Below are 14,440 nucleotides of genomic sequence, written 5' to 3'. Positions count from 1 at the left end.
AGCAAAAAAAAAAAAAGTCCAAAGTAGATCACTTAGAATTAGGGTAGCATATAATTTATCATGCAAACCAGGACACTTTTGAGACTGGAAGGGGGAGCTATTAATAATTTTGCATAATCCAGGACTCCCTAGGCAAACTCAGCCATTTGGGTCAGCCTACTTAGAGCGAAATGTCTGTTTAACTTGTCTTTGAAATGACCCAGTTTTGGAGGGTTAGAGGGTAAACCACAAAGGAAGAAACGACCCTTTTATTAGTACAACTGGGTGCAATTTCTAAACATGTCAGGTGGATGGTTGAAAGGTTCAAATTTCTCACCTAATTAGCTCATTAGGGTCAATAGGGCCTTCATTTCAGAGATTTGTTCTTGATAAAAAGTATTTCTCAAGGAAATGAACCACTTGACTAAGAACAAACAGTATTATTACCCATGTTATCTCATGCTGTAGATTTTAATCTTAGAAACATCCTGTAACTCTTTTAAACCTTTCCTGATTCCAAATCCCTCCAGGACTTACCCGTTTTCAACTAAGAGCTTTGTTTTAGGGAACCAGTTTCTCTGTGACCCGAGGCTCTTCGTTAGGATGGTCACTGTCCCAGGGGTTGCTATGCCCACAGGCCAATCTTTCCCCCACCCAGACCAAATTTCTCCTCTCCCAGGCTTCGCTGCCCACCACAGCAACCTGTCCTGCTCCCTCCAACAGCCTTTATCACCGGTACCTCAGATCAGCCCCTTCTCACAGGCTATCCTGTTCTCCTTTTTGATCGCATGTACATCTCCTTTAGACACAAAAAGCTAAAGGTTTCAAGGAAAAGCCCGATACATCCAAATTGGGAGGGGGGGGGGCGGGGGGGGCGGGGTTGGGAATGTATGGAAAACATGCCATAAACAGGTTAAAAGAACAAAAGCAACAAGCTGGAAAATTACACCGTTTTTAAACAGACAAAATATTTAAATCTAGAATGTATACAGAATTTCTACAAATCAATAAAAAGATCTAAAAATACCAATAACAAATCATTAGATGTTAACAGCAATTTACAGAGTAAAAATACAATGAACATAAGAAAAAATGCTCAAAAATATATAGAAATGAGGAAGATACAAAATAAATAGGAAAAATTTTACCATCATACTGGCAAAAATTAAAACATCTGAGAATGTTGAGTATTAATTAGGATGTGAGGAAATGGACACATTCCTATGCTGCTAGTGGGAGTATAAATTATTCAGCTATTTTAGAAGATAATTTGGCAGAACTATTAAAATTTAAAATGCACATACCCGGCAATTCTACTTTTGAGTAGAAATACTCCCTCAGGTGCCCAGGAAACATATATAAAAGTAAAGATGTTGCCCTGGCCAGTGTGTTTCTCAATGGTTAGAGTGTTGGCCTGCCCATTGAAGGAACCCGTACTTGGTTGGGCTGTAAGGGAGGCAATTGATTGATGTATCTCTCTCACATCGATGTCTCTCTCTCTCTCTCTCTCTCGCTCTCTCTCTCTCTCTCTCTCTCTCTTCTCTCCTCATCCCTTCCTTTTTCCCTCCTCTCCACTCTCTAAAAAAATCAATGGAAAAAATATCCCCAGGTAAGGATTAAAGACAACAAAAAAGAAAAAAAAGATGTTGACCAGCTTATTTTTTGTTAAAAAAACCCAAAAAAACTAGACACCTATATGTCCATCAATAAGATATAGAGAAATATACTCTGGAACATCTTATGAAGTACTATGTAGCAGTTTAACAGAATGAGGTGTTTCCATATGTAATGACATGTAATAGCACGTGAAAACAGAAAGCTGCAGGAAAATATCCACAAAATGGTCTGCCGCACCTGTCAATCTTATTTATGCTCACACAAAGCTTCTTTCTCAACCACCGATAAAAAGAAAAAAATGTATATACACATATATATGTGTATATGTATATATGTGCATGTGTACATATATCACATATTTGTATATCTCCATATGATACTATGCATTAAAAAAAGACACAGCAATATCATCTACACCTGTAATGATAAACACATACTATAAGACAATGTATAGGAAATAGTATTTTAAAAAATGCTGTCAGACCTGGGGTATGGGAGTGATCTGGGGGCGGGGAGTGACACATTCATACAAGATTTTTAGAATTCAATATTAAGTTTCTTTTACAAAAGAAAAAATAATTTGCAGGGATTCCCTCTGCTTACTATGAGGACAACTGTTTACTAGTATAGTGTCATGCACAAGCAATTTTGTGTCCACACAGACTTTGGGTTTTGCAGTTCCTTTACATAACAAAAAGGTCTTCCTTGAACAAAGGGGGATTCGCCTTGCCCTGAGTCCTGGTCCAGAGGAAGTTTCAGGCAGAAGTGTCAGAGGTCTCCACCAATGGATGCAGGGCAGCAGCCAGTACAAAGGACAGAGAAGAGCTTTTGTTTCCTTTCTCCAATGAGAAGGACGGTGGTCAGCAGCAACCACAGGAGCCCTCCTAAGTGTCTGAGGATCGGCCTGCTTCGGACTGGCTGCTGTTGTCTACACAAGGCATCGCAACCAACGTAATAATCACAGCGGACACTTCCAACTGTCCCCTGTGTGCCAGGCCCTATGCTGGGGGGCTCAATACCCAGAATCTCACTTAATCTGCACAACCATCTAAGAGAAGAGCCTTAGTACCCATTTAACAGAAGTGAAAACTGAGGTTCAGATGGACTAAGAAAGGTTCTCAAACGAACGCCTGAAGAGCAATTCTAACTTACGCCTGTCAATCTCAAGCCTGTGCTCTGACCCCCACCCTATGCTGTGTCCTCAACCATATTAGTATGGTTCGTTTAGAGGGGTATGTGGACCTCACTCCAATTAATACGTGTATATTAATGTTATGTTTTATTTATATTTAGGTTAAGGGCCCAAAGTGATTTCTAAAGAACACTGACGAGCAACTACCTTTCCTCCTGCCTAACCCCTGAGAAAGAGCACTGGTTAAATGGGGCTACTCTGCCACTCTGGGGAACAGAGGCCTCAAGTGATCAAAGTTAGGGGTTTCAAGGCAACTTTACCTCAACATAATAATACATTTGCGTTTTTTTGGCTGCAGTCGGAATGCAAGTTTCATGTTTTTATAGTTATATTTATTGAATCCATGTTTATTCAGCCCTGGCACATGGCTAGGGCCCCATATAGAAAAACCTGGAATTCCTGTGTTCTTTTCTACTCCGGTTGCTACTGGGGGTCTTTTATCCCAGCCCTGTTTGATCCAGCAACATGTGCGGGGGCAGGGAAGAGGCAGGCAACCTTGTCTAACAAGGCCAGAGAGACAGCACACCTGCCCTCCAGATGCAAGGAGCTTATATAAAAGGAACAACGTATGTAACAAATTTCCCCCCAATTACAATTCTCAGAGAGAGTGGGTTAGGGAAATAAATTTAGAGAGAAGAGTGGCAGATGGGATAGATGGATTCAATTAAGGCAAAGAACATCAAACAATTCCAAGGATGCCTCATTTTAATGGAACATGTCATTTTCTCCTCGTCGCCTCCAGGTAACTCCCAACAACAGTCTAGGTAGGAAGTGGGTTGTGCACACAGCACCTCGACCCCAGCAGGAGTTGAATATCCTAAAATGAGAGAGCTAATATTCCCTCTTCTTTTCAATAATGTGGTGAAACAGTACATGCATCAGATTAAGCAGGCTACGTATTTGATGCACATTTCTACAGAACCGGGTGTTATTCAAATTAAATAGGCATTTCCCATTGTCACCTTCACTGAACTGATTTCTCAGTTTGGTCTATGGGAGAGTCTCCTTTTTAATTAAATCAACCACTGTCATTTTCCTAAGAGGATAAAACAATAAAAATATTTACATCCCTTTTATCTTGCTAAACATTAATCATGAGGGGTAGAAGGTGTTGCTAGATAGTTTTATCACAGAGACATTATGTTAACATGCTTTAAATTGCTGCTTTGCAGGTCAATTTATTCCTATTAAGAATGTATAAGATTCTTGTTGTCACTAACAGTATTTATAACTACTTACTATCAAAAGGAATTCAAGTCTGTGATAAATTTGCAATACACAGTTGACATATGCGCATAGATGTGTAAATAATAACATGTGTGCACCATGTTGACCTGAACACTACACCCAACTGACCTCAATTTTCATCGAAAGTCAAGTGTGAAAGTCTAGTAGTTTGATGAGCAATGCTTTCTTTCTTCTCTGGTTCCTAGCAGCGTAATGTAATTGACAGCCATTCTATCGGATTTACAAAGTGATAGGTAGGTTGCAGTTTCACAAAGTTGGTATTATTATCTCTGTAGTCAGTGGAACCTGTGGAAGGCTTAGAACAGAAACTCTACAATTATACTCCATCACTCTAACTGCAATAATGTACACTTGTTCTGATTATCAGGTAAACGGGCAATGTATCCGGTCTTCTTTTGTAGAGATGCTACATCACGTTTAGAGTCCAGCACTATGTTGGAAGTAAAATCCTCTCAGCTAGAAGAGAATAATATTTAGGATGTCATACCATCTTCAGGGTGCTGTGCAGAAATAAGCTCAGCTAGGAGAGTAAACTAATGTTAAAATATTGAACCATTGCTTCGTTTCTCTGCAACTGAGCTGCCCTGACTTTACCTAAGGAAAAGCCACTTTGATTTTTTGAGTGGTTTCGAGCGGCTCCCAGGAGAGGAGACAGAATTTTCTGGAAGATCAAGTCACTGACTCCCAGCCACTGGGCTTGAGTCCCTTCATCATTATGCACTCCACACACCTCGAGGAGGGCGGGGTTGTTAACAACCACCGGTGTGATGGCATCGCTGTCAGCAGACTTGTTTCCAAAGTTACATTATGACCTTGTCATTGGAGAAGTCTTCCTACAAAGTAGTAATTGAATTTAAAGAGCAAAACCATGAGCATCCAACGGATAAAGATAAATTGCAAAACTCAGGGTATAGGAGATACTAGTGTAAACCAGTTCCACAAAGCTGGCCAAAAAAAATTGGGGGGAAAGATGATACACAATTCACAGGAGGCTGAAAAGAGGAGCAAGGGAACACTGCTCAGACTTTTCCTTTGTTAAACTTATTTTTTGTTATCCACTCACTTTATACTCAAGTCATTCTGGAGTAGTTATATATTACTGCGTAACAAGTTACTCCAAAACTTAACCATTTAGAATGACAAACACTAATTATCTCCATTTATGTGGGTCAGGAATACAGGCAAGACATAGCTGGGTGCTTCCAACTCAAGGTCTCTCACAGATGTGGGCCAGCACTCAGTCTAATCTCAAGGCTCAACTGGAGGAAGACAAACTTCACACTCACGTGGCTCTAAAGGGTTCAACACCTCACAGCCTAAAGGCCTCTCTCAGTTTCTTGCCACAATATGACAGTGGGCTTTCTTAGAGCAAGTGAATGAAAGCAAGAAGCCATTGTCTTTTTGTAACCTAACCTCAGAAATGACATCCCATCACTTCTACCCTGTTCTAGTTGCTAGAGGCAAGTCATTCGGTTCAGCCCACAATGAAGGGAAGGGGATCCCACAAGGGTATGAATACCGGGGTCACTGGGGTCATCTTAGAGGCCGCCAACCACATCTTCCTTCGCATTCACAACAGAGGAATAAACACCAAAAATGGAAGGAAAATCGGAAAGAAGTAGGAGAAGGGGAAAATGTCCCAGGATCTCATTACTTGTGCCTCGCACCTCTATATCCCTCTCTGATTCTCCCCAAATCCAAACATACAGCATACCCTCTGACGAGATGCTCTCTCCCTAGGCTTCTACTGTCCTCTCTTCTTTACTTCACGGGCCTTCATTTCTTCACACTATCCATAGTGTGGCACTACTTTCCTAACCAGCTTCCACAGTGCAATACAGCCTGGACATCAAGGCCAGAGTAAGTCATACTTTCTACTTACCCTTATGCTGCAGAAAGCCCCTGTAGTGGTTCCCAGTTGGCAAGCAAAACTCTTTAGGCTTCCATTCCGTGCCTTCCATAATTTGTCTCCAGCCGGACTATACAGCCTCCTCCACCCCAACCCCCAACAGTAACCCACCATCCCAGGTAAGCCACACTCAACACCTACACTCACCACATTTATCCACAGCTTGAAGCCTCTGCAAACACCATCCTGCTCCCTCCCTTGGCAAAAACCAGTCTTCACCTTACCCTTCTACATCCTTCCCCTGCCCAAGAGGCAGAGCCAATCCCGTTCCTCAGGGACACATTGCCTGACCTCTCCCGGCTGGCCCCGGATCTCAGTTCCTCTTAGGAACAGGCAGAGCTGAGAGACCCGCCATCTACCACCCCAGGCACTCACTGTGTGCGGGTCTTGTTTTCCCAAGAAGTTTCACGCCTTCCTTCTTCCGCGGAGACCGGGCTGGATCTCATTTGCTTTCCTTCGCTGCAGGGCGCCTGGCCCATTGCAGGCAGTAGCTGTTGAAAAGATGGATGGATGATGAATAGAGAGAGAGAGGAGGGAGGAAATGTTAAGCTCAGGGCCTGGCATACATAAGAGGCCAATAAGTAATAAATATTGGTTAACACCACCAATCCTTAAAATGAGAATTCTTCACCCAGTGGCACCGTGGCCATTTAGTGGTCCCTATGTGCAAAGGCAAATGAAATTTATCTGGGTCTGACAAACACGCGCACACACGCGCGCGCACACACACACACACACAGCAACAACAACAACAAAAAACACAAGAACAAAAAAAACAAACCCATTCACGCAAACATCACAACTGAAGACTAATGTGTGGCTGCTCCTCCATCGCCCACCCTAACCCTGGCTCTCAGACACAGGGAAATTAGATGGCACCGCCAGGGCAGACCTCAAGCACAGAGCAACTTCAAATCAGTGCGCTTCAGCCAGGGGAAAACAGAAGTGGTAAGAACGAACAGGGTGCTGGGGAACCAGAGGGAAAATATACCTACGGTGGTGGTGGTTGGGGGGTTGTCCACGTTTTCGGTAAGTCCGAGTAAACAAAGGGATTTTTAAAAAGAAATACCAGGAGACCTTTAAGGCCTTTATTGCCCACCTCTAGGGAGAGAAGGGAAATCTCAATCCAAGCATCAAACGTCCGACATTCAGAGGAAATCCAGCGCTTCCTATCTGCTGGCGAGAGCAGTCCAACCTACAATGAATTCTCCCAGGAGTCAGATTCCTGGCGGGAGGCTCCAGGCGCTGGTCCCGGCCACTCTCCTCGCACCGCAGGGAGCGCAGAAAACTGCTCCCGAGGCGCGGTGGGCGGGCGCCGGTGCCGTCGCTCCCCGGCTACCGAGACCCCAGAGCCAAGTCTACGCGGCGGTTCTCCGCGGGCCGGCGGCGCGCACCGCGCAGAGGATCTGGGGGTGCCGGGCGCTGAGTTTGGAGCTCGGCGTGTCCCGCAGTCCGAGATGGGAGGCAGCTCCTCTCGCCCCCAACTCACCTGCTATTTATTTAGAACCACTCCCATCCACTCTCCGGTCTCAGGTCCCAGAGGCGTTCGCGGAGCCCTCCAGGTCCAAGGTCCCCCGTGAAAGGGAAGGACGGGTCAAGGGGGTGGTGCATGGGATGCGAAGTCACCGGGGTCCCTTCCCCGGCCTGGCGTGGTCGTGGGGGTGGGGGTGGGGGCCGGAGGTGGCCAACCTGCTCGTCTCCACCCCACTCAGCCGCGGGGATCCGTGCGGAGGCCCCTCGAGGGCAGGACACCCTGCAAGGGCTGCAGGCGAAAACTTTCAGTCCTCTCGCTGCAACTCTGCGGGAAAGGCCACCCTTCCTCCGGCCCAGGCCGCGCTCTCCGGGTCTGTCCCCGGCGCCCGGGCCCGGCCCGGCCCCTCGCGGCCCCCGGGTGCAGGCGGCGGCGGCGGCGGCGCAGCATCTCCTCCCCCGGGCGCGCGGCAGCCTCTGGTCCCCGGCGCTCGGCTGGCCCGGCGCGCGGCCCCTCCCGGCGGGGCGGGCGGGCGGCCGGGCGGGCGCGGAGCAGCCGGCGCCTCTCTGCTGCCTCTGGCGGCCGTGCGCGCCGCGTGCGGAGCCCATCCGGCGGCGGGCGCTGGGGCGCCGGCTCCTCCTCCTCGCTCTCCTCTCCCCGCCCCCTCCTCCCATCCCTCCCTCCCTCCCGCCCGCGTTCAGAGCACTCAATGTCGGAACGTTCCGAAGATGACGTCGGAGCGTTCTCGAATCCCGTGTCTCTCGGCTGCTGCTGCCGAAGGAACAGGGAAAAAGCAACAAGAAGGAAGAGCAATGGCGACACTGGATCGCAAAGTGCCCAGTCCGGAGGCGTTTCTGGGCAAACCCTGGTCCTCCTGGATCGACGCCGCCAAATTACACTGCTCCGACAGTAAGAACCCCACCGCCTCCTCCTCCTTTTATTATCCTGTAACCTTTCCATTCACCTAGAGCCACTGGGAAAAAGTGTGTGTGTGAGAGAGAGAGTGGCCCCCGGTGTCCTCCATGCTTCTCCCTCTCTCTCTAAATAAATACACACAGAGACAGATCATCAGTGCACAGAGAGAGGCCCTGCTGCCAGGGCTGTCTGTCTGTCTGTCTGTGCCCGGCTCCCCGTGGCAGCCCGCGGGGTGGGCTTTCACAGCCCCATGGTGTATCTGTTTAAAAGGCTACTCTGTTGCTGCCTGCATAGTTTTTTTGGTACCTATCTGGGCCAGGTAGATGGAAATCCGGACTTGGGAGAAAACGTCGCATTGTCAATTTTGGACAGATTTTCATATACAGTATTTATATCCATCTGTTTGCAAATAAACACTCTCCCTGCCCCCCTTGACTTTGGCTTTCCCCCCCCCTTTTTTTCGCCCTTTTCCCTTATTTTCTTTTTTTCTTTTTCTTTTTCATCTGCAGATGTAGATTTAGAAGAGGCTGGAAAAGAGGGTGGAAAAAGCAGGGAGGTTATGAGGCTTAATAAAGAAGGTAAGTGGAGCTACTGGCATTTTAGTGTTAGCATGTGTGGCAGAAATCTTCACAGGATTTTCGACTATATTGTGAATTGTTCTGCTGGTTACAGAGTGACTAAGGCTTGTCAAAAATTGAGCACGCCCAGGTGTCTGCTGCTTCGCGTTAACTTCTTCCAAAGTATAAATACAACTGGGGGGTACGGAGGGGGAGACTGTTGAGGCAGAAGTTTACTGCACTTCAGTTGGAGTCCACGTTTGGACCTGCTGATGCCTATCTGCCATTCGCATGTGCAGCATCATGGCCAAAGGTGGTGGTGGGGTGGGGGGGTGTATGTGTCAAAATCTGTGAAATGAGGAGCGGGGCTTCCCTCACAAGCATCCCAGCCTTTCTTGTGGGTAAATACACAATAGTTTCATGAACCTCACATGGTCAGGTATTCCAGCAGCTACGTCTCCACTCTCCACGGAAAACCATTGGACATGCGAACCTTTGTAGCAAGGTACATTTGCCCACCTTGTGTTTGGTCACAGATCGTTAATGTGGCCAGCAGGGTTAGGGGCATCGGTGTGTGCCGCCCCCTGGCCAGTTGCCCCTCTCTGTTTCCCCAGCCTGGAAAGGCAGTACCTGAAATGGGACACAGTGAGTAGAGAGGTCATCCTCGACTGAGGCAGGCAAGTGAAGCCACAACCTGCTGGAACTGGGCATCAAGCACACATGGTCGTCATAAATAAATCATGTCCTGTTCATGTTTGCAAGCCTGCCATATGTAACTCTGGCCTATGGGTCCACGTGGAGCAAATCCAGAGGCCACTTTCTGCTGAACAAATGGGTGGGGTCATTTGAATTGTGATTTACTAACTGATGTCTTATAAACATGGTTGGCTGAAACTGGGGGTGAGAGGATGGCTCGAGGGAAAAGAAGGGGTTGGTGGGAAGTGTTGAAAGAGTTTAGCCGTAACTAGGCCACAGGAGCGTTGCTCATCCCAAATGAATGGAGATAAGGCCATTAGATTCCAAAGAATGGTCTCCCTCGTACACCGGGATATCATCCTCGAAGGCAGCCAAAACCTGCTTGGAAAGATGGCACTTATTTTGTGGGTCGACACCTATGACAGTTGGTTTTCTGCGCCTAATCATTTCCTGGCCATCCAGTGAGAGGAAAATGTGTGCTTCAGAAAAAATAACATGGAGGTTAAAATGCATGCGTATTCAAGGACAGTTCTCTAGCATAGTGGTTCTGCTAATTAAGCACTTTGATTGGGAATGAAACCTTATTCTAAAGATGTTGCCTCTAAATACCTTACTGTGATCTTGACATATCCTTAGGATGCGCAAGGGAATGAAGTCAAGTGGACAGCTCACAAGTGGCAGTTTATTTGTGCTAAATGTTCATGAGTGTTGGCAATGGGAAGTATCACTAGAGATTGTTTTTCTTTGGAAACTCTTGAAATCTTTAAAAGCTAATGGACTCAGTTGTTAGACCACTGGCAATGGAAAGGTAACCATGAAGGAAGATGAGGTGGTGAAAACCTTTAAATTAAAGTTGAGTAAACGTTATGGTATGGCACAGAATGGGCACCTCTTGGGCCTGGTGATCGATTATAACTGTAACACAAAACTCACATTCTGCACCCTCCTCCTTGCTTCTATTTCAAAAGACTTGTTCTCAGATTCTCTTTGCCTCGTGAGAAATGGATTCTTTTAAGGAAAAATGAAAGGCTCTCCTTTCCTCAGAATTCACGAGTGGTACATTCTGCTCATTATATCCTTTGTCCTGTAAAGGTACAAAGACTTAGCTCCCAATTATATGCATTTACATTAAGGACACCGCTGTTCGGTGTAACATGCAATTGCTGAGTGCACCCAACAGCCATGTATGGACTGAAATCTCTTTGTTCATGGGCCTGGTGGAGCAGATTTGGGTTAGCTATTCCTGAAGGATTTCCTGGTATATGCACACAGTTTTCTTTACAGATAGAGTACTCATAAACTGAATATATACCCCCCCCCCCCACCACCACCACCACCATGGTGAGGAATTTAAGGGTTGAGCTGGGACTCAGTCGGGTTGTTTGGTTGCCAGGGTCTCCAGAAACACTGGTTGCATTAGTCTTGCCATGGGCTTTATTGTTGGAGTCATCACGTAGGTGGTCTCAGGATGGATACCTGTTTGTGGATGGGTCTCTGCAGGACACAAAGTGACCGGGTGTGATTCTGTTTGTCTACGTGTGCAAGCATGCATAGATGACCATAGTACGCAGGTCTTGAGAAGAAATTTGGGTTTTAATAGCAATGAATAAATAACAATTGAGAATGAAAAGGATATATAACCCAGATTTTGATATGATTTTTATTGCGATAAAATATAAAATTTACAGTTTTAACCATTTTAAAGTATACAATTCAATAGTACTAAGTACATGCACAATGTTGTACAATAATTACCGCTATTCATTTCCCAAACTTTTTTATTATCCCAACCAGAAATCCTATACTCATTATACTGTAACTCCCCATTCCCCTGTCCCCCTCAGCCCTGGTAATCTCTATTCTATTTTCTGTCTCCATGAAGTCGCCTATTCTAAATACCATGTGTAATTACATATATACATGTATATATCATGCAATATTTGTCCCTTTGTGACATGCTTATTTCACTTAGCATAATGTTTTCATGGTTCATTCCTGTTGCAGCATGTGTCAGAATTTCATTCCTTTTTATGGCTGAATAATGTTCCATTTTGTGTATATACCATATTTTGTTTAGTTATCTATCTTTTGATGAAGATTTGGCTTGTTTCCATCTTTTAATGGTGAATAATGTTGCTGTGAGCATTGTTGTGATACGATATTTTTATAGATTAAGTTCATAGAAGGAAGGACTTGCAGACTTCTAAAATAACCCAATTATTGTAACATAGTTCCTTCTCCATTCCTCATTCCTTTTGTGCTTCAATTCTCCACCTACCTCAGTAGAAAGTGTTAACTGAAGGCTTTGAAATCTCAGTAATAAAGTCTTACATCAATGTTATTGTTTCATCCAAAGTTGACTAAAATGACAGTCAAGATGAATTTGGAAAATACTTTTGAACCTTTCCAAATCATCACCTGGGTTCGAAAGGTGTTGCTGATTCCAGGCTTGGATGTGGTCTGATGGGGTTATATTGAGGGCAGCCTGGCGTGGTGAAAGGAGCAGGAGAGAGGGATTGAGTCAGCTTCCTAGGTTCTCCCATATGACCTTGGGAACATCACTTCCCTTCTCTGGCCTCTTCTCTCACATGTAAAGTAAGGAAGTGGGGTTAAACATCCTCTAAGGTCCCTTTGAGACCTCTGGACCCGAGTTTCTCTGCTGAATGTGCCTACACCTCAGATATAGTCATAGCAGACAGGCTGTCTTCAGAAGAAGAGAAAAACTTTAAAAAAAAATCAAGGCCTCACATTAAAAACACCTTAAACTACTACATACTGGGTTTATTTTCTCATTTCATAATCTCTTGGTGGCAAAAATCACTGCATCTCAGACACAAGCATATTCTGCTGCAAATAGTTTGTGAATGGTATGTGACCTTTAGGCCTTTGGAATGACTGAGGGTTTGAGTCCAGAACCCGGGGTGATGTGTTCCCCTCAGTGGCAAGTGAGCTGACCTAGGTCAGCTTGGCTCAGTGAGGCACTTAAATTTCCTGAGAAGAGAGGGTCCCAGAAACCTTGTTAGCCTAATCTAAGATAAGAAATGCACTTATGACAGAGAATTCAAAGAAGGCCGTTCATCTAACTAACCTTTTATAATAATTTTCTCTCTAGCTTTGTAGGTTTATCTGAAGACTTTTTTTTTCAAGCTACTTGGGAAAAAGCTCTATGATTTAGAAAGATGTTCCCCTATTCTAATTGCCTCCCCTGAACTCTTTTTTGAATCCTCACTTGAGGATATGTTTACTGATTTGACAGTGAGAGGAAGAGAGATGGAGAGAGAGAGAGAAACATCAATGTGAGAGAAACATTGATCGGTTGCCTCCCACATGTGTCCCAACCAGGGGCTGAACCTGCAACTTAGGTATGTGCCCTAACCTGGAATCAATCCCGCACCCTTTTAGTGTACAAGATGTTGCTCCAACCAACGAGCCACCCAGCCAGAGATTTTTTTTTTTTCAAGAATGTCAATTTATGAGTAAGGAGCAGGGTGCATATGACTCATAAGTGTGCTGGACTATATAAAACAGATAATAGCAGTGTTGTTGTGAGGATTAGCTGAGATAATACAGAAGGGCTTAGCACATGGTAACACTTAATGGATGTTTGCCTTTATTCTTTTTTTTATGTTATTATGATTATCATCTTCATTTATTAAGGAAGCTAGTTCTAGGAACCTTTATTATTATAATTAATTGGGATTTTTAATCAGTGATGAATGGAAAAGGTAAAGTTTATCAGAAATTTCACTTTTAGAGTTAATCAAATTATAATTTTATAAAGGTAATGATTTTTTAAAAACCAATTTTAATGGCGTGCAGTTCCTATGTAGTCATTGGTAAGTTTTATTAAGAGCTAGAGAAAATACTTAGGCAGTTGTGGGCCTGTGGCTATGAGCGGTTTACAAAATCTTTCTAGGTCTGGGAGGTGTAAAATAATTTTTTAAATGATCAATAAATTTGTTTTGTCTGATCACTGAGAAAAGAAAATCCTTCATAGATTTTTGTTTGGGTCTTTTTGAAATCTATACTAGTTACTACGGGCATTTGTCTGTGTTTTAATGTTCCCAGATGTTTTGATTTGATGTAGGTAAACTTGTGGAATGCTTCCAATTTGAAAACTGTTCTGGAGCCAGTAAGATCTTGCTGTGACTCTAAGAGTTTGCTTTCCTCCTGAGATGCTGGTGGAATTGGGCTGGAACACTGGATGAAGCAGGGAATGTGGGAACACATTCAGCTCAGGGTTAGGAGTCTTGCGGTTATGGCTGGATGGGAGCAAATTGGAGGAAAAGATGGCAACTGACTAGCAAGAATGAAGTGCTCTTAGAATCCCAGCCAGGAGAGCCAGCGACAAGTGGTGGAGATTTATGGGAAACTTCGAGGGCTTCCCCTTATCGTTATACAGGCAACTCCGTTATCTATGCTAATAGAAGATGGGAAGACACCAAGTCCACAGATTACACAGATAAACCTCATTTCACCATTAATTTCAACTTCTTTTCCCATTAAGCCTACCTTCCTCCCCTTTTGCTAACAAGCCGCACATTTGTTCACTTTGACGTCTCATTATCATCTCTCTTCTCTCGCCCCAGCATTTGGGATGGAAGGATGGAGAGATGGGGTGGCCTAAGGGTGGGGGGAGGAACGGTAAAAAGGAGACGTAAGGGCTTGGAGAATGAGTAAGCTTTAGGGTTGCTTCCAGCTGTGGAGAAGGGGGAGTGCCATGGCCAAGACAGAAAAGCTGAGAAAGGGTTTTTTCAAAACCGTGTAGTTTTGAAAGTATAGCACTTTAAACGAGTCTCTCTTCACATACAGGCATTTCCATGTGCCTGGGTTCTTGTGTGGAGAAAATGTGGCTC

The 14,440-nt window shown here is 44.8% G+C and overlaps 1 protein-coding gene and 1 long non-coding RNA gene across 7 annotated transcripts in view; one reads left to right on the top strand and one right to left on the bottom strand.

The window, feature by feature from the left end:
• LOC132243144 (uncharacterized) overlaps positions 1-7,992 on the bottom strand; it is a 39,745-nt gene extending 31,753 nt beyond the window's left edge. The window contains exons 1-2 of the long non-coding RNA XR_009454804.1: positions 7,435-7,992; positions 6,321-6,436 (exon numbers count right to left, since the gene is read on the bottom strand). This is a non-coding gene — a long non-coding RNA (uncharacterized LOC132243144). The remainder of the gene's footprint in view (positions 1-6,320; positions 6,437-7,434) is intronic.
• A 118-nt stretch (positions 7,993-8,110) lies between these two features.
• ATXN7L1 (ataxin 7 like 1) overlaps positions 8,111-14,440 on the top strand; it is a 229,902-nt gene continuing 223,572 nt past the window's right edge. For all 6 annotated transcript variants that reach the window (XM_059712797.1, XM_059712799.1, XM_059712796.1 and 3 more), the window contains exons 1-2: positions 8,111-8,325; positions 8,841-8,909. In XM_059712797.1, coding sequence (XP_059568780.1) covers positions 8,145-8,325; positions 8,841-8,909 — 250 coding nt within the window. In that variant the 5' untranslated portion in view covers positions 8,111-8,144. The remainder of the gene's footprint in view (positions 8,326-8,840; positions 8,910-14,440) is intronic.

Source organism: Myotis daubentonii, chromosome 10, assembly GCF_963259705.1.
Source record: "Myotis daubentonii chromosome 10, mMyoDau2.1, whole genome shotgun sequence".
Classification (NCBI taxonomy): domain Eukaryota; kingdom Metazoa; phylum Chordata; class Mammalia; order Chiroptera; family Vespertilionidae; genus Myotis; species Myotis daubentonii.
Note: the sequence above shows the minus strand (reverse complement) of the source record. Positions and strands in the feature narration are given on the sequence as shown.